This window comes from Natator depressus, chromosome 18 (assembly GCF_965152275.1).
Source record: "Natator depressus isolate rNatDep1 chromosome 18, rNatDep2.hap1, whole genome shotgun sequence".
NCBI classification, from domain to species: Eukaryota; Metazoa; Chordata; order Testudines; family Cheloniidae; genus Natator; species Natator depressus.
The window spans coordinates 8,865,397-8,886,344 of NC_134251.1; the positions used below are offsets into that span (position 1 = coordinate 8,865,397).

Genomic DNA, 20,948 nt, shown 5'->3' on the forward strand with positions numbered 1-20,948 from the left:
TAACAGGATTTGTGCCCAATTTAATTCCTCTTGGCAGAAGGTGGCTACCTCTAGAATAAGCCAGTTCTTTACTTCCCCTCTCCCCTCCACGGTTGGTTTTACAAATAATTATTTTAGAATGAAGCCTGGTGATTTTCTAGGCTTGTGACAGTTTGGAATTAGTAAGGAAGTAAGACTCAGTGCCTTCACTGGAATGACTCCAGATTTATATTAACATAGCTCAGAGCAGAATTTGGTCCTTATTGCAGGTAAGGGCTATGCACTCTTTCCTCACCCCACTCCGCTGATGCCTCCTACTTCTTGATGGGTATTTCAGCTGTCTGCCTTTTCTCTTTCTTTCTCCCCCTCCTCATCCTCTGCTTTCACTCCCCCACTGTCAAGATCGGGCCAAGTGGTATGGTAATTTTGTGAAGTGGACAAATCGTACCAATTTGCACTTCTGACTTGGGTTAGACCTGAATCCAGGTCTCTGGCAGTGAAAAGTAGATTTGTTATTACCCCAGCGTGTCACTAAATGGGTGCTTGACAAAATATAGGTGCCATAGTATGTCTCATGTTAAACTTCCCCAGCAATGATTTTGTTTGTTGCCCTTCAGTACTGGACTCTGCCTGTAAGACCTGTTTGCAAGTGTAACCCACACACCTCCTAAGTGTGGTGCTCTGTCCCATCTACTGGCACTGACACCACTTAAGAAAGCAATTAATGAGCCTGCTCTACAGCCTTAGCTAACCAGCAGTTGGCTTTTAGCTCATGCGGTAGAGGGTCGTGCACTAAGCTCCAGAGGTCCCCGGTTCGATCCCACCCGCCGACGACCGCAGTCTATCGGCGTTACACAAGGAATGGTGTAGAAGCATTTCAAATGACTGCTCCAATCTCTTTTGCTATCAGAGCTCTCTATTAGACTGATTGCTGCCTGACCTCTTCTGCATTTAGCAAAGGTTTGGGTTAAACTAAACCAACATTTGCAGGCAGCCTCTCATCAACCCATGTTCTCCTCCATTCCCTGCACGCTGCTCTCCCTCGTGCCTCAATTTTCCATTCTTCAGCTTGTAATTCATTTTCTTCCCCATGGACAAATACCACCTTTTGTTCCATTAGCATGCTGTAAAACATCAGACCCCTGGAGCTTCCCCAAGATATCAGTCCCTTCCAGCTGTAATAACTGGAGCCATTTTTTGCACCCTCAGCCAATTACCTGCTGTCGACTGAGCAATATCTGTGCCAGATGTTTGCCCACTTCAGCTGATCGATTCAGGCACACTCCCCAAGGGTTGTCAATGACATTGGCAACAGTAAGAAGTGAAGTCGGCCATGTCAGGGCTGTCACTATGCCTGAGAGGTACAAAGCAAACAGGAAAATCAAAGTTACACATCTGGGCAGGTCTGGGACAATTTCAAAAGTCAGATGGTTTGGTGGAGTAAAAAACACTGCATCTTTGCCACTGTCATCTTGTCTTTCCCAAGACTGATTTAAGGTGGGTTTTGCAAAATTAAAAAGACGACAGAATCTGTTAAATGTCACGTGCACAGGAAGATACACTGCATTCAGGTGTAATGCATGGGTGTACTGTGCTCAAGCAAAACAGGAGAAACCTAATGCACTCAGCTGTAAATTGGCCATGTACAACATGGGGAATACAGTGCATGAGGTTATAATGCATTGATGTCATCTGCATAGGAATGTTGGATATGATGTGTCCAGGTATAGTGCATGGATGGTGCGTGGACATGCAGAACACAGGGAATACAGTGCATTCAAGTATAATGCAAAGATACAATGTGCACAAGCAGAGCATGTGAACTTAATGCTTTGTAATGTAGGGACAGACGTAAGCAGGCAGGCATCCCATATGGATGTAGTTTGCACACATGGAAGCTGTGGATGAAGTATGCAATGCAATGCAATATGGATAGTCTTTTGTGCCAGTTGTAACCCAAAACTCCTTACAGAGTAAAATTGCGTAGATAAGAGTTACAATAATAAATAGCAGAGGGAAAGAAACGCTGAGGCACACAGGTAAGGGAGGAAAGACTTTTTCAGCTGAGATTTGAAATGCCATGACAAAGTGATGATGTGGAATGATCCAGGAAGTCTGTTCCACATGACAGGAGCTTCTAAAGAGCAGGCTATCACACTAACGATGGTGAGATTGTTTGAAAGAAATGAGGGTTGCTCTGGAATACTATGCCTTCAATCCTGTTTATGGATGGGCTTCACTTTGCCCACGGGGAGTATTTCCTTTGAAGTCAACAGGACAACTCCAGAGCATAAAATGAAGCAGGTGCATAAATCTTTGCAGGACTAGGGTCAACACATATAAGGTTAGCAAGTGACACTGCTTCTTGGATAATCAACAAATGAATACGAAAGATTCATCTATTCGGGGGAAGGCCTCTTTGAACACAAATGCTGAAACCAGCAGATTCAGCACCCAATCAGCCTTGGTATAACTCAGAGTCTTACCTGACAATACAGTGAACTTCAGGGCTTCCTGAGCCATCATGTTCACAAACCCATTGAGCAGTGAATCCAGAGCGTTGCCCAACTCCATCAGGTACTTGGATTCCCAGGCCAGACAGTACTGCTCACTGGACTGCAACATGCTGCTCCATGGAGCTGTGAAACTGCCTAAGAAAGGATGGGAACACAAAGGATTCAGTTTCACAGGAGGAAAAGCAACTGTTGACTGGCCACAGGAGTCACACAAGGAGCGAATGATAATATCAACCTGCAGAATACTTTAATCCGCTTAATTATTCAGGGATCATATTTTGAAATGAGATTAATGATGGACACATCTTCATAAGTCCTTCATTTCAACTGGATTTCTTGTTGTTAAAGGATGGATTGACAAAACCAGAGACTGAGAGCTTTTGTTTATCAAAAGAACAGATCCAGCTACCTCCAATATGGAGGGACCACCTCCAGGTTCAGTTTCCGTGGCCCATTCACACCTTGATTGCTGCAGAATCTGCCAAGAAGGGATTAATTAGTGCTAATTATGATGGGAGTTAAGGACCTTCCTCCCATCACCAAAGATAAGACTAAATCCTATAGTTCATACCGTGTCCTCATTTAGGCCAAATTTGGATTGACCTCAAAGGGCGGGCAGCCCAAGGTAGTTGAAGGAACATGGCAGGATTTTGTTCATAGTGTTTTCAAATGCATTTGTTAGTCATTTCTGATGAGAAGGTGATGAGTGGAGACAGTTTCCCTGAGATTCTGATGAGAACAGAGGGTGCTCACTATCTTGCTGCAGGTGCTAAGGATCTTGTCAGATCCCTTCCTATGCTCTTAATAAATTTTGTTGCAATTTTGGGGCTCTTTTCCTTTTCTGCCACTTTGCGGTGAATGTCCTAAATGCTACGCTACGGTAAATTGTCCTCCTGGTACTTGGGTTTTGCAGGCTTAGACTGAAATAATGGATCTGTCTGAAAGTGAGAATGAAGACCATTTAGAGACCCAGACTGTGTGTTTACTACCCCTCTTTCTTTGGCTAAGTTTTTCTTAGACGCAAATCAAGAGCAGTAGCAATTCCTGTCAGCACAATTTTTTTGCTGCTGCCAGCTGAGGGGGAAAGTGTGGGCTAAGTGGTCAGAAGGGGACACCAGCAACTCTAATATAAGCCAGCTAAATTGTAAAGAGGAATAGTATAATTTAGCCTCCTAAAATACTAAGGTCACCTACTCCTTGTTCCATTACTGAACAATACATAGAATACTGAGGCAGCCACAGAATAAGTACAGCATTAGCAGAAGCCATGCAAACTTCCACCACAATATCCTACCAACGTGCCTCAATCTTGACTAGAAGGGACCACACCTAGATGTGACAGAGGTACAGTAGAACCTCAGAGTTACGAACACCAGAGTTATGAACTGACCAGTCAACCACACACCTCATTTGCACCTGGAAGTACACAGTCAGGAAGCAGCAGAGACGAAAAAGAAAAAAAAAGGCAAATATAGTACAGCGCTGTGTTATATGTAAACTACTAAAAAAATAAAGGGAAAGTTTTTAAACATTTTTTTGACAAGGTGAGGAAACTGTTTCTGTGCTTGTTTCATTTAAATTAAGATGGTTAAAAGCAGCATTTTTCTTCTGCATAGTAACATTTCACAGCTGTATTAAGTCAATGTTCAGCTGCAAACCTTTGAACGAACCACCATAATGTTTTGTTCAGAGTTATGAACATTTCAGAATTACGAACAACCTCCATTTCTGAGGTGTTCATAACTCTGAGATTCAGTCTTAATGGCCCATTCACTCCTTGGCTTCTCTGCTGAAACAGCCATCAAAGGGCAAATAGTGTAAACTGGAATTGTTCTGTCATGTGGACAACAGTGACTTGGAAAGAGACCACCCAAAAGCTGTTAGACTGCGGGAGACTGAGTAGTTTAAATCCAATCACTATATAAAGTGTATGATGAGGTACTGTTTATACCATAAACCAAACTAACTCCTTGCTGCTGTGACTAACCATGACTGAAAGCCGGTACAATACGTGCCAGCCGGCCCTGCTACACTCCTATAGCATATGATTTTACTGAGCATGACTGGGAGGCTGCTTTACTGTCACATAATTGGAAACAATGGAGTCTGGCCTCTTGTACATGAGGAGGGGGACAGAAAGCTGGACTGAGGAAGGATGGGTCAATGGTTAGGGAGATTCAGGAGACCACGGCTCACTACTGTGCTCTGCCACAGACTTCCTGCGTGAGCTCGGACGAGTCTCTTAGGGTCAGTATTTGAAAGTATTTGGATGCCCAAAGATGTAGTTAGGTGCCTAGGTGCTTTTGAAAATCGCACTAAGCACCTCTCTGCATGTTTAGGCATCTAAACACCTTTAAAAATCTGGCCCTTAGTCTCTCTGTGCCTCAGTTGTCCAACCCTACAGTGGGGACAAAAGCACTTCCCTACCTCACTGGGGGTTGTGAGGATAAATATATTAAAGGACTGTGAGGCTCTCAGGCTTGGTCTACACTTAAAACTTACATAGACATAGCTATAAAGCACTCCAGGGTATGAAAAATCCATACCCCTCAGCGCTGTAGCTATGCTGACCAACCCCAGCAGCGTAGATGTGCCTAGGTTGGTGAATCGCTCGGGGAGGTGGAGAAATGGAAAAAACCCCTTCATTGCTGTAGTCTGAGTCTACACTGTGGCTCTGTAGCCATGGAGCTGTCGTGTCTGTAGTGTAGAGAGGGCCTCAGATACTACGGTGATGGGGATCATATAAATACCTAATACAGACAGATAAAACCATTACAGGAGACAACTGAAGGGTTGTTTTATTTCTGCTGTTTTAAACAGTGTATCGTGTTTCTAGGTATGGAAACTCCCTCCCCAATTCAGATCCTCTGTAACTCTCATTTTAAGGGCAAAGTGAGACCGAGAATAATTAAATAATCTACCGAAAGACACACAGTGACTTCGTAACAGCCCCCTGATAACGCTCCAATCCCAGAAAATTCTGAAACCTTGTGTGGTATCAACAAGAGAACAATGTGACGGAAAGCAGAGGTTTTAAAACCCCAGATTCTGATGGGAGAATGGATTTAACAAGCAATGGCCAACAGAAAATGTCCTTATTGTATTAATGATATAGAATATTTATTATTATATTCCTCAATGGAATGCACTGGCAACCGTTCAATAGGGTCTCTGAACATATTAACAACAGATGGCTGACATATTTTATATGACAAGTTACAACTGTGACTGTATTTGAAATGACGATATAACATTACAAATTTTCAGAGGTTGCAGGCTATTAGCTCACCCCTTCGGCACTGTATGCAACATGGTTTACTTGACTGAACCTTCTTGCCAATAAACCTCTTTAGCTGGCAGAGACCAGGTGAGAAAAAGAAACTGCATTCTATTAATTGCCGGTGGATAAATGTGAGGCACAAAAAAAGCTCCAATAATTGTCTAAAGCACTTTGTGCCAGGTACTAGGCAACATCCCCGCAAGTCAGATCATCTCTAGCAAACACACAAGCAGGATCTATTAATAGAAACACTTCCCCTTTTTCTATAACTATCTCTGCTAGCAGTTTGCTGTGCTTTACCCTCTCTTTTTTCTGGATGAGGCTACAATCTGCGTTTTAAAGGGGGGTGGGAACCCTCAGACTGCTTAAATCTCACCTCTGCCAGTAAGGGCACATGAGAACAGCTGGAAAGACACCATAGCCCAGATAAACTGCATGCACTCTGGTTTACAACTGTAAGGCTGATGGTCCTAGGAACAGAGCTGAGGTAACGCCCCTCCCCTACATTAAACACTGCTCCCCTTTCAGAATAGTCAACACTTGATGAAGAAAACCTTTTAACTGGTAACTAAACTCTGTTCTACTGCAGTTGAGGGAAGGAGAGCAGGGGAAGCTTTACCTGATAGTTCATAGCTGGTGTGCACTATCATTCACAGAAGGCACCAATTTGGGTTAAACCAGAACACTTGCAATAAAGGCCTACCCAGAGAGGGAGACTTGTATTTAACCTTAAACCTCTAGCAAATTCTTCTCTTCTGTCATTCTGTCCTGCTTCAGGTTCCAAAGAACGTCAGCTGCTATGGTAGTTTTTGTGATGTCAACACAGCTCCAGAGAAACTGGACTGAGGCCTTCACAGTCACTGCACATTGTGCCGAACACATAACTTACATCAGGCTACCCAAGAGCCATTACAACTTTTGGTTGCTACCAACATTGGATGGACTTGACGTGATGACCAGAGGTGAGACTCCACAAATTCTACTCCAAACCTCCAGCGCCATCCAACGTTCCTTTTTACATTTTGAACCTATTCACGCTAGCCTAAGCAGATAGGGATTTAAAGTTCCAACAAATCAGCTTGGTCCTGCTATATTTCACGATTCATATATAAACCATATGCTTCCCATCTTTGACAATACAAATGTGGCTTTCCAAAATTGTGTCTAGGATTTCTTGTCTTGCTCTTACCGTATTTGCCAGTACACAACCAGCCAGTGATTGCTATGGTGATATGAAGTTGTTTCCCTTCAGTTAAAGAGAGGAATTCGAACTCTTCGATGGCTCCCACTCGTTTCTTCATCTTGTAGCCTGCATGTATAGAAATCACAGAGTAATGGTAGGGGCTGCCAACAGCAGAAATTAATAACAAATTCTTAGTGCTTTGCTTGGGTGATCAGATGGGATGGCAGCAGGAGGCATTATCTGCTATAATTAATAACTGTCCTCTATTACACCATAGTTCTTAATGCTAAAACTGAGGTGGTTTCCATTTACTGTGGTTAGCTACAATCCCAAAGGCAACCTGTCTGCATGAGAGTGTCTGTCTGCATTGTCTAACCCAGTTGCCATTAACCCAGGGAAATCTACTGCATTGTCATCAGGGTGCGGCACAACATCTAAGTCAGGCTCGAGAAGAGGGCCAGCCCAGGGCTATGACGATCAGCAGCCACTGAAGAACCAGAGGTTGAGTTCTGCTGGTGTACAAGTAGATGGTTTAGTCCACAATTCCCTTTGCAGACCTCACACTCTAGAGCTCAGCCATTAGTACCTGACTTTGCATACATTATTCTGTGGCTTGGTGGTTCAGAATCTAAATCTGTTATCTTACCGGTAAGGCCAGCTCCCGCTGCGCCAAAGAGTGATGCCAAGACAGCAATTCCTGCCGTTGACCCTAAAGCTGCTGCCCCAGCACTCCCAATGATAGTTGCAGCTCCAGCAGCAACGAGAGGGGCTGCAAGACCTCCCGTCAAACCTAAAGGTGCAGCAAGTGAGAATTTCAGTGCACGATGATGGTGGAAGACAAACAGATTTTCATGTCTTTGTGCTGTGTCAGCAGAGGGGATAACTTCCTATTGTGAGAATAGCTAACACGCACCAGGAAGTGAGCTAACCCACCACATCCCATGGAAGGACCTGAACCAGAAGCTGGAAGGGATCACCCTCCTCTCAGAAATCCAGTATAGTCTTCCCCACACTGCTCCATCAACTAACCCAATCCTGATTTTCAGAGACCCTCGCCACTCGCTGAGTCTCCAGCCTGGATTGTTTTCTCACTATCACCAGCATAAAAGAGGATTAACACCACGGAAGTCAAAGGAGAAACACTGGTGTAAGTGAAAGTAAATTCCAGCCATCTCTTATTAGAAAATCCTGGGCCAATCCCACATTATCCTGATTTTGGAGAGTCTAGAGAAGATGTTGCATCTGACTCTAACACCAGGGTAAACGAGGAGAAATAAGTTTAAAGAGCCAGATCCTCAGCCGGTATGAATCTGTGTAGCTCCATCAAACCCAAGGAAGCTACATTGATTTACATGAGCTGAGGAACTGGCCATATGTTTGTATACATCTGAATCACCAAACAATTCTGCCTAATAGACCAGCTGAGAAATTGAGCTCAAGTTTATCTGGAAAATCACCTTCGGAAGGCTGAAAAGTACATTTACTCCCATCTTCTGCATCGTGTAAATCCACAGTAACTCCCCAGAAGTCATTGGAGTCACATTACCTTACTGCTGGCCTGAGAAGAAAAATGAGGTTGACTGCCCCTAGCCCCATAGGTTTTGTTTTTGCAAAGCCCATAAGAATCTTCCTGGCTTTTGGAGTTTCCCTTGTTTCTGATTTGAACTACTACTCCTACGTGGAATGTGACAACACTGCAAGCGATGAACGTGTTAAAATTAGAACTAGGACAAAGATGGAAGCACAGCTGCTGTTGCTCAGTGAATCATTTCAGAACTCCCACTCTGCGCTTGCCACCATCTGGGTAACCCAGTCAGGTCCCAGAAACTGCAGGGCAGCCTCACCTATCACTGTTCCGCCCCCTATTGTTGCCAAGCCAATCATCAAGTATCTCCTCAATTTCCTCTTCCTTTCTTTCTTTCTTCTTGATGCTTCTGCAGTTCTGGGTGGGAATAAAAATCGTGAGAGCCTGACAGATAACACCACAACACCCAGATCCGTTTGGGCTCTCCTGATTCACAGCACAGAATTTCACTACTGGGAACAGTAAACACGGTCATGCAGGTGTGCATTACGGCAACACACTTAGACATATGACCACAAAAATAAAGCCACAGATTTAAACTGAAACAAGTTGATGACAAACCCCAACACAGGTGACTCACCGGGAAAATCCATCCTAACACAGGACCGCAGCTTGTACAATGAAAAAAGCAAGCATTTTAACATCCACATATTGCTTATATACACGTAACAGTGATCAAACGAGATTTCTTGAAGTTTGCAGAATACGCAACCCCTTTTTTATAGTACTGTGCAGATCACGCCATTCAAAAATGTCGCACTGAGCAGGATGGGGCCCTACAGATGAAACATGAGGGTGGATGGCTTAGGGACTGCTATTATGGGCTAGAGAGCCTTTCACTTCTAGGTCTCAGGTTTGAATCCAGCCCAGTTCGGATCGATTATCATTTGTCAGCTGTTGAGCAGCCTCTATGAAATAAGTAGGGTGGTGCAGCTCCAGTTCTCAGTAGACAAGTGCCCACACCGGAGATTGTACTACTTGGCACCCTTGTTGGCAGTCTCTGCAGAGACACCAAGGACTGAACTGTTCTCATCCCTAGAGAGGGCCTCTCCAGTTCAGGACTTGAAGGACATTTCCAAGTTGGGGGGATGCACATTCTGTGCATAAACAGTCTCGAGGGCTGTGAATCCTTCACTATTCAGAAGCACTCATTGCACTCCTAACGGTATGTCTACATGGTAAAAAAAATCAAACAAACCCCGTGTCAGTGAGTCTCAGATCCCAGATCTACAGACGCAGGCTTGCGCTAAGGTGCTAAAAACAGTGGTATAGATGGTCAGGCTCAGTCTGCAGCTCAGGCTCTGAAGCCCAGGAAGCGGGGAGGGTTTCACAGCCCAAGCTCCAGCCTGAGCCCAAATGTCTACACCACTATTTTTAGTGCTATCATATGAGCCCTGCAAGCCCAAGCCTGTAAACCCTAGCTGTGCGATTCACTGACATGGGGCTGGGTTTGCCTTAAGTGTACAGTATGGGCCTGATGCTGATCCCACTGCAGTCAATAGTAAATCTCCCCTTAATGTTAATGATACTGATTCAGACTATTACTTTTGGACCAGGCCTGTTAGATGCCGAGCAGAAAAGAATTAGGATTCCAGCAAATGTTGTGGCTCAGTGAATAAAGTTTTAAAGGCTATGTCTGGTGGTGAGGCTGGAATTGGACTTAACACCCCTCCCCCAAATAAAAAAAACCAAGCAGGCTCCACATTTGTAACCTCATTTCCCTCTCTTCCTAGATACTGGCTACAAGTCAATCCTATTTAATAGCTGTTTTTATGAAAGCTACACTTAAAAGAAAAAAGTGCTATTTGCCTGCTAGGCCCTTCGAGCAACAAATCAAATCAAAGCAGAAAACTAGAGTCGCTGCGGGAAGTAAGCTGGAGCGTTGCCTTCCTGATGCTGTTTTGTGGCGGCTGGAGATTCCCCACTGGCTAACGGATACTGAGGTGCCAGGTGCCCACTGGGGCCGATTGTAATATGAGGGATAGAAAACGATATTGAAGAACCAATGATTGTGGAAAACAAATCATTTCCTTTCTCTGTGCTGCGGAAAAGTTGTTAGTAGAGGACTTAGCTTTCTATTCTTAGATCTGTTAAACAATCAAAATTCAGGAAGAGAGTGACCTCACCATACCTTACTGGAGAGAGTGGTTCCAAAGTGTTTCAGGCAACCGTACCAGCGTAGCTAAGTAAGACCTAGGCTGAGTCAGCCAGTGCCCACTGGCTCCTGTTTAATTGGGCCCACTCTAACCAGCAATAGATCACAGGCTGCTCTGAAGTCTGGTCTTGCCAGTTACAGGTTAGATGGCATGCAGTTTCCTAGCTGGTGTAAATCAATTTAGGTCCTTGGTTTTAATGGAGCTACACCGATTTAAACCTGCTGAGGATCTGGTGTTAGAGAAGATCAGTAAGAAGGTGGGCAGTGGCAGCACGTGGGTGGCCAGCTCAGAGATCAGCTTTAACAAAGGAAGGAGGAAACTAAAGTTCTTGTACTGGGATCAGTGTTTGGGAATCACAGCGCTACAGCATTTCAGAGTAGCAGCCGTGTTAGTCTGTATTCGCAAAAAGAAAAGGAGGACTTGTGGCACTTTAGAGACTAACCAATTTATCTGAGCATAAGCTTTCGTGAGCTACAGCTCGCTTCATTGGGTGCATTCAGTGGAAAATACATGTATGATAACACCCATTTTTTCATGTTCTGTGTGTACATAAATCTCCTCACTGTATTTTCCACTGAATGCATCCGATGAAGTGAGCTGTAGCTCACGAAAGCTTATGCTCAGATAAATTGGTTAGTCTCTAAGGTGCAACAAGTACTCCTTTTCTTTTAGTGCTACAGCACCGTCCTAGACACCACCCCTTCCAAATAACTTCGGACACCAGCAGTAGGTCTCAGATTTTATGGCCGGAGGAAAGGTATTTGCTCTGTTTATTCACGAATTGCTGATCAAACTTGTTGATCAAACTCAAGCTGCAGAGGATCCTCCTTCTCATGCCTTAGCCCACAACATGCCCTAATTGCCCGTGTGGCTTCACAAACAACTGTCTCCTTCCAGCTGGAACCCTGCCATCTGATCCTGAAGCAAAACACTTAGGTGCTCAAATCCATCAAATTAGCTTTTATTTAAACTGGGCTCTTTAGCAAAATGCTCAGGATCAATTCTGACCTCAACTATCTCAGAGCAAATCCACTGACATTTGCATCCATGTAAACTGAGATGTGAACATGTGCCAGAGAGCTTAAGGTACATGTAGCCAGACTGCAAAATGGAGACTCCTGCTAGAGAATGAAGAATCGCTTTGTGATTCTACTGGTAAATGCATACACTGCTCTTGCCATTGCCTTGTGGAAAGCTCATACAGTAGCAATTCACGGCTATGCGATATTACCGGAACAAATAGCTCAATAAAGATTGTTGTGGTATTCTGTGATTGTCTGATGATTACCTGTTCCCAAAGGTTGCTGATCTAAGGCCCAAGAAACAGGGTGATCTACGCAGTTCTGAGCTGATCTATTATGAACTTGTAACCAGAGAAAAACCCCTTGGTGGGGTTTGAAGGACTGACTCCTGCCAGAGCGCCGCTGGAGTTGGCTATGGGGGGGGTGATTTCTGGTAAGCTTATTAGCATTGTTTTAAAGATGTTTTCTCTGTAATCTTTTCACCTTAAGAATAATGTGCTTGCTGTGACAGGGTCAGGCCAGATGGCTACAGGAGAGTGATAGAAGGTAGACATATTAACCCCAGATTAAGCAGATCCCTTTTCCCTGAGTAAGATAATGGGCTGTTCCAGAACAATCAGGAAGTTGCTGGAACCAAGTAAGGCGGCTAATTAGGACACCTGGAGCCAATTAAGAAGCTACCAGAATCAATTAGGACAGGCAGGCTAATCAGGGCACCTGGTTTTTAAAAGGACCTCACTTCAGTTAGTGAGGTGTGTGCGAGGAGCTGGGAGCAAGAGGCGTGCAAGAATCTGAGAGTGAGTAGGCGTACTGCAGGAGGACTGAGAAGTACAAGCACTATCAGACATCAGGAGGAAGGTCCGGTGGTGAGGACAAAGAAGGTGCTGGGAAGAGGCCATGGGGAAGTAGTCCAGGGAGTTGTAGCTGTCACGCAGCTGTTAAAGGAGACATTATAGACAGCTGCAATCCACAGGGCCCTGGGCTGGAAGCTGGAGTAGAGGGTGGACCCGGGTTCCCCCCATCCCCCCAACTCCCTCTTTGATATAAGAGGAGTTGATCTGGACTGTGGGTCCCACCAGAGGGGAAGGTCTCTGGCCTTTCCCCCGACCCATTAGGTGAGCCAGCAGAGGCTGCGGGGATTGTTCTCCTCCTTTTCCCCATGCTGGCCAGTGATGAGGTTAGCCGAGCGAATGGCAGGTTTGTGCCACTAACAAAAGGAGCCAAACTGAGGACTGCCGTAAACCTCTGAAGCGAGCAAATCCGCCAGAAAGCGCGGGACCTACCAATACAGGCTTGGAACTTTGTCACATTGCTTAGAAAGAGATGTGTGGTAACTTATTATGCTGTTCATAGCCTTCGTAGAGTACGCAAAGCATAGACGCTGGCCAGGTTAGGCACTCTGGCTTGCTTGGAATAATACAGTGTAGGCAAGGAACTGTGCAGCCAGGAAAAATCCCTGTCAGGAGGGAGGGAGATTCAGGTCTCCGCCCAAGGGAGGTGACAGCTGAGGAGTCAGGAGACTGGAGTAGGTGCCCTTGGTGGACCACAAGAGGGAAATACAGGTGCAGTTGCCTTGAACTGTGACATATGTTATGAAAATACAGTCATTATTGCCCTTTATTGTATGTATTTAAGCTGCAATATAGTAAGACCATAAACCAGTCATGAAACATAAGGAATCAATATCAGTTTTGTTAGTCAGTGTCAATCGGTTCACACCACAGCCCTTGTTTGCCAGTCTTTGAAGAAATACTGAATGTTAAATAGGAGCACAGGAAGCGCCAAACTGGTCCGCTCAGAACTTTGGAGTGGAGCCGAGAGCTGGAGTGCGGAGCAGCTCCGGAGCAGTGGAGCTGCAGGGTTTTGCCTGGAGCTGGAGTGGAGCTGGAGCACAGCTCCAAAGCCCTGGCTCCACTGACCTATTTCTGACAGTGGCCAATACCAGCTTCTTAGGATGAAGTTATATGTACAGAGGACAATTATGGAATGGCCTGAAGATGAGGAAGTTTCTTCCTAACCCTCTCATTGTTTGGCTTAAGCCCTGAAACATGAGAATTTATATCCCTTCCAAACTTGGAATTTTTTAAAAATCCCAGCTAACATAACTGTGGATACTTTCATTATCCATACAATTGTCTAATCCTTTTGGAATCCTGCTAAGCACTCTCTATGTTTGATAAAGAAAACTTTAGAGCAAGTCCCAAACTTTTGTACTGTGCAGTTTTGCTAAACACGACAGGCAGAGAATGAAACAGTGGGTGAAATCCTGGCACCATTGAAGTCAATGGCAAAACTCTCCTCAACATCAAAGGGGTGAAGGTTTCCTCAGTAAATATATATATCCTTTTTAAAACATTACTTATTTTTACCTCATTTTGCATATTATGCAACGGAAAACCTCTAGAAGCTGAGAACATCTGTGCTGCCACTAAGGGCTACATCTTTAACATCTTACGATTTCCCAATGTCTGCGTGAAAAAGTGCATGTGGCATGATTCCATAGGCAAATGGATCTTTTGACACTTTGTCTATTACATGTGCAGTTATTCAATTATCCAGTTAACCCTCCCCACTTGCAGGGCCCTAGAGCTCGGGCTCCAGACCGAGCCTGAACGTCTACACAGCAATTAAACAGCCCCTTAGCCTGAACCCCATGAGTCTGAGTCAGCTGGCATAGGCCAGCTGCGGGTTTTTAATTGCAGTGTAGACAAACCCACAGTGGTTGATGCTGTAGTAGTGCCTATGAGCCCCAGGCATGGGCCAGGAGCCACTGTACTAGGCACTGTAAAAAACCCAGAATAAAAAGACGGTCCTTGCCCCAAAGAGTTTACAAGTTACAGAAGTGTCTGAAGAGGGTAGCATTATCACGGAATGATAAGACTACTCCTTTGCACTTTGACAGTGTCAGTCACCTGAGGATCTCTTCGCACTTTACAAAGGCAAGTAGATTTTACCCCCATTTTATAGATGGGGAAGTGACTTGTGTAAGGGCACACAGTAAGTCAGAGTCAGGAGAGGAGCGCAGATCTCCCCCCGCCAGGTCACGGCCCTGAACACAAGACATTTAATATTCCATTATTTTTGCTAACTAGCATCGACATTTCCTGAGAATATTCCTGTGCCCTATTCCAAGGTAACATTTGCTTATATTCTCCTGCGGTAGTGTACCTTCTCCTACAGGACTGGAACCTTCACTGCCTAACGGAACTCCTTCAGTCTTAGTGGTTCTAGATGGTATTTGCTCCCGTGCGGATGAATGAACATGCTAAGATTTTACTGGGGACAGATTGGGAAGCTGCTCAAGAGTTACAGCTGCCCTTTTTAATGCAGGACCTTAAATGGTCCATCATCACAGGTGTTTGTATGATCTTCTGCTTGCAAGGCTTTTGTCGTTGTCTGAAATTATCCATGCCACGCTTTATCATCAGAGGATGGAAAAGAGTAGAATTGTTGGTGGTACCAGCAGATCTTCTACAAAGCAGAGAGGCACATCTCCCTCTTGTTTCCCTAACCAGAAATTGAAGGACATCAAGAGAACAGGAACACAGCTGGCCGGCTCTCACGCTTGGTAATGAGGGCTTGAGGTATCTGGGTTCAGGGATAGTTGGCGGCTAAATCCTGTCTATAAATACAATATCATAAAACTATCATCAGCAGAACTTTAACCTTCATTGCAGCCTGGTTACAGCAGGCACCCACTGCCTTTGAAAGCTCCTACATTACTGGTATTTCACACTGCCTTTACAGTAGCTTGTACTTTATGGTTTATAGTTGGGTTATAAGGCTGTTGTTTCCACACGGGTAATTACCTGCCTATGTTTGGTTATTCTATGCCCTCAGTGACTTCAGATTTGCAACTACTTCTCCTGTACCATAAACTGTTTCAGTCAGATTTTATAAGTAGAATTATAGCTCATTCTCCAGTGATCATAGAATATCAGGGTTGGAAGGGACCTCAGGAGGTCATCCAGTCCAACCCCTTGCTCAAAGCAGGACCGATCCCCGACTAAATCATCCCAGCCAGGGCTTTGTCAAGCCTGACCTTGATGATGAAAGGATGTAAGTAGATTTTATTATGCAACTGATATATAACTTGTCACACTTTTCAGTTTCTCCTAAGACAATATTTAGTGCTCCATGCAACAACACAGAAGTTCACATCTGTCATGTCAGATACCAATAACAGTGATTTAAATATTTGGAACACTGTTATGTAGATGCTGTGACAGAATCTACCCCTTTATCCATTCCCTACACACTACTGAAATAATGTTTGTTCAAGATATGTCTTGTAAGGTGTCATTTGAAGACTCAATTTGCTAGTCAATATTGTCCTGATAAAATGTGTATGGAAACATTGTATGTGAAGTTATAAGATTTCCCTGTATGCTGTTATTAACATATGCTCCAATCTGAGGTTGACAAGCAGGTCTGTCAAAAGAACGTGTGCTCTGCTTAATGTGCATTTAAGCAGTAAACAGAGTCATCAAGCAGGAAGGGAGACAATGGGAGTTCAAACAGGTAGGAAAACCAGCAAGGAACAGACTTACCTATAGCTACTCTGTCTCCTGAATCTCAGCTAGAAATGTTTTTCAAGAGGGGTACTGACACCATAAAAAGGAGGAATAAATGTCCCAAGGCATCCGCTCCTCTCTTTCTGTCCATCATTTCATGGCATGAGAAGGGACAAAGGAACATTCAACAGGAGAAGAGGTCCTTGCCTAAGAAGTTTGGCCAGTAAGACTGGTGAGAAACTCTGCTTTGAATTTAACATAGTTTGTTAAGTTAGGCATTAGCTCAGTTTTATCTTTATTTTTCTTGTAGCCATTTCTGACTTTTATGCCTCATTACTTGTATTCACTTAAAATCTCTCTTTGTAGTTAATAAACTTGTTTTTCTGTTTTATCTAATCCAGTGTGTTTAAACTGAAGTGTCTGAAGAACTACTTGAATTAATAAGCTGTCATATTATCACCTTCAAGAAACAATGGACTTAACGTACTTGTATTGTCCAGGAGAAGGCTGGGCAGTACAGGACATACATATCTGGGAGGAAATCTAAGACTGGGAGTGTCCTGGGGTCACCCTGCAGTTTAACCTAGGCTGGTAAGAGCCAAGGTGTGGCTGGCTGCAGCACACACACATAGCTGGGAGTGACCTGCTGGAAGCTGTTGGTGAGCAGTCCAGACCGGAGGCTACAGCAGCAAAGCAGTGTAAAGCGCACCCCAGGTAAGAGGGCGGGGTGACACAGCTACTCGTTACTCTAAACTGTGCCCTGGGTATGTCACAGATGCCCATATATTGAAAATCTAATTGTGCATGCACTGGGCCACATGCGAAAGTTTCTGCATCAGAAGATACAGGAGCAAATCTTTTGTGTTACAAGTACAGGGTAAAAATGCATATGGAGAGGCTGCCAACGTCTTGGCTGGCAAGGGCTGTCCTAGGGAACCCCTTTAAAAGGCAGAAGCAGTGCAACCTCATGCTGGACTCCTTTTCCTAGGAAACTCTGTGAGGCTAGAGTGGGGGATGACTTTGTATTTTCCACCCCTCACCTAGCCCTACTCACCACCAACATAGGGCCACCTACTCCCTGCTAAGTTCCAATGTTGCAAAGAGCCCTCTGTGGGCACTGACGTAGTGGTAGCTGAATTCATGTACAGGGAGTGGGTGGGAAGAGACACCCATGCTTGGATCTCTGGGGGCAATCTGACTCAATGACAGGATCAGTGAATGGCAGCGTAAGAGCACAACAGAAATAACCATCATCATCATCACAACAAGACCAGGGCAGAGTGCTTAAAATACCATCAAAACAACTAGGCAGATAGTGGGTCAAAGGCCAAAGTGACTACACCAGGACAGAGAGGAGGAAACCTGACATGGGGGAAAAAAAGACAGGGGTGAAGGAAAGACTATAAATATGGGGCTGACTGTGGAGATACCAAAGCACACTTTGGGGAGAAGAAGCCTTTAGCTGTTGAAAAGCATGAGGAATGGGCTAAGACTGATGCCAGTCAGAAGTAAGTTCCATATTGTAAGGCCCACTGCAGCCAAGGCGTGCCCTCCTGCTAACTCAGGGTAGAAGGAATCTTTGAAAGACCGGCGATATCTGAGCTGAGGTTGACCAAAAAGGATCCCTCGGAATATATCCAAATGAAGAGATGTACCAAACAGCTTCTCATTTCGATGCATAGCAAAGCGATGTAGTCCTCTTCCTGAGTGCTAGCAAATATATTTTCTATTTATCGAAAGCCCAGGTAGGACACTCTAAATGCCATTTTCCTCACCCTGTCCCTTGCCAATATTCCTCAGCCCAGACCTGGAGGGACCATCTTTAGGAATGAATGTTGTGCTCAGTTTCCACATTCGTTTATTTAGTCTCTGGGGCCTCTCTGTTGAGACTGCCAACGAGGGGACCAATTGTGGTAATAGTTTTTGTTATCTGGGCACCAGATTGTTTCACATAGACTGCTAGCCAAAAAGCTTCAAATAGTAACAACGTCTGATTCTGACTGACCATAGCTGGATTTGAACCAATGACTAAGAGGTGAACTCGAGAGACTCCAAATCCCAATTTCCAATCTCTTAAGCCATCCGCTCCCCCACAAATAATGCTTAAGGCTCCTCTTCCTTATGATCTGGTTGTTAGCGCCTAAAGGAAAGTTTTCAAAGCAAAGCTTCTAAAGTATATAATGAAATTCTGCACACAAAGCTGGCCTAAGAAGTCATGCACACGTGCAACATCCATTGGGTTAGGTTGTGGTTCCTCTAAGGATCAGACCCCAGGAACTGAGCTCCAGTCTGAACAAAATATAATGACCCATTGTTGTAATACCATCTCGAAGGGTAAAGAACTTTGCAAACTAATAAAAAAATGTCACCCTCACTATGTGCATTCTCACACACTCGTGCCTGAGACTGAGTCCATTTCTACCAGCCGCAGTACAAAAAAAAAAATCTATCAATAGTGACCCTTGCTCCTGGATTCCAGTAAAACCCCATCCTGCTCAGCCATTCACAACCTTTGAGATTATTTGGACTACTCATTTTTACAATAAAGTCATTAACGAGAAGTTCGTGAGACAAGCTGTTCAGAAAACCCACGGCGACATCTGAACAACACGGGGTCACCGAGACTGATTAATGCGTTTATTAGCACTTGATTAGATTAAGCTAATAAACTTGTTGTGTTTACGCAGATCTCCTGCAAGTGAATTAAAACACACTTACCATTCACCACATTGCTGAGCCTCCCACGGCTCCCTCTGCATGACAACTAAAGTACTGTCCACTCTATCCCCAAGCCAGCACAATCCAAGGGCGCTATTGCTTTGGCAGTTTCATAATGAAGGTTCTTATTATGAGGGTGAAATGAATTATCTTAAATATTAAGACCAAAGGGCCAGATTTACAAAGGTATTTGGGCACCTAAAGATGCAGATAGGTGTCTAGCAAGATTTACAGAAGTGCCTAAACTGATTAGCGCCTAACTCCCATTGAAGTCAAATCTCACCAGGCACCTATTTGCATTTGTAGGCACCTAAACACCTTTCTAAACCCAGTCCCAGATCCTTAGCTGGTGTAAACCAGGGTGGCTCCACTGAAGTCACCAGCTGAGGAACTGAAGCTAAAAGTTTGTAGTAACATCATAGTGGCAGAGGCATTACTGTAGAGATGGGGATTAGAGTGGGATTGAATAATACATAGCACTTACTTTGGGGCCTCACTCTTCCACCTTTACTTATACTCATTAGGACCTTACTAGAGAGTATTCCAGTTGAAATAACCAAAGACCAGGGTGCTACACACTTTAAGTAAGGATGGCAGAGAGGTAAGGACCCAATCCTGGGAGGCGCTGGGTGGCCTTCAGCATCTTGCAGGGTTTGTCCTCAGTGCCCATATTTTCAGAACGCTGAGCATTCACAGCTCCAACTCATATCAACTGGACCTATGAACACCTCTGAAAAAAATCAATCCATAATTGACTAGCTTAGGGTCACAGGAGGGAGTGTCAGAGAAGGGACTAAAATGCAGGCAATTCACGGTGAGCTTACATGCTGGGAGAAGAGCCTGTTGTAAACCCATAGCCGACGCAAAGCTCTATTACAAACACTCTTACTCTGACGCTTCCTCCTTCTGCTCCTTCAGGCTCTCAAGTAGGGACTCCTCCAAGACTTCCAGCTCCTCTAAAGGGATTCTCAGCAGCCAAGTGACATGGCAGATCAGCACCCTCGCTCGGGCATCGTAATAGCCTTAAATAGATGGAAACACAGGGAATCGATCAATTTTAATCAGATCAGATCAAATAGCAAAATGTTGCACTCTGCTCTGGGTGGTGACTGTTTATACAGTACTGAGATAGCATTGTCTATCCTTTCAGTTCATGCCAGCATATCCATGGATTTGGGAGAAATGAGGTTTCACCAATCAGAACATGGTAAAGCACAGGACTGTGAATTCATTAGCTCCATTGAAGTCAATGGACCTGGGCTGATTTACAACAGCTGAGGATCAGGACCTACGTGCCCACCTAAGTCATGTTATCGTGAAGTATTCCTTGCCCACAAAACTCCTCACTGTCCGCAGAGATTTACTATAATAGGCGAGTGCCTACGTGGCAAAAGAATCTCCACCCCTTTCACTGCAGGAGTTGTTTAGGACCTCTTGTCACCCTCTCACAGTAAGGAAGCACTGGCAATTGTGGAGAGGTGAGTCATAACTTCATTCCCAGGAGGGAGAGGCTGCTGCAAGACCAGTGCCAAAAACAATGTGAAATAGACTTGTGGGGAAAATGAGGCAGCTCCCAACATCTAAGTGACAACGCAAGATTTATTACCTTGTTTAAATGCCCCTCCAGATATAAGCTTTAAATTCGGTGCTTCTCATTTGTTATAACAGGGAGACTGGAGTTTAATAATAAAAACAGATCCAGCTACAAGCTAGCTTTGGTATATGTACATTGCTGACAGCTGTTTGCACTTATTCTTCACTGCATGAGCTGAAGGAATGGACAACGCAATCTGACAGCATTCAGTGGTAAAAAGAGTTACTCTGGGGCTAGGAAGCAGGAGCCCTAAAGAAAAAGATATTTTAAGCAGATTAGATTTTAAACATTTTGTGCCAGATCTACTCCTTGTCCTGTGCACATCTCCACAGCATTGTTCTCTTGTTTTCATAACGTATTCTGGATGCACTCTGGCATGAAAGATGGCATTGCATTTTAAG

General features: G+C 44.4%; 1 protein-coding gene across 3 annotated transcripts in view; it reads right to left on the reverse strand.

Annotated features, from left to right (window-relative positions):
* TMCO4 (transmembrane and coiled-coil domains 4) overlaps window positions 1-20,948 on the reverse strand; it is an 81,697-nt gene that overhangs the window by 41,867 nt on the left and 18,882 nt on the right. For all 3 annotated transcript variants that reach the window (XM_074975426.1, XM_074975427.1, XM_074975428.1), the window contains 6 exons: window positions 19,843-19,975; window positions 8,803-8,900; window positions 7,605-7,748; window positions 6,965-7,084; window positions 2,466-2,630; window positions 1,197-1,333 (listed from right to left, as the gene is read on the reverse strand). In XM_074975426.1, the coding sequence (XP_074831527.1) occupies window positions 1,197-1,333; window positions 2,466-2,630; window positions 6,965-7,084; window positions 7,605-7,748; window positions 8,803-8,900; window positions 19,843-19,975 (797 nt within the window). The remainder of the gene's footprint in view (window positions 1-1,196; window positions 1,334-2,465; window positions 2,631-6,964; window positions 7,085-7,604; window positions 7,749-8,802; window positions 8,901-19,842; window positions 19,976-20,948) is intronic.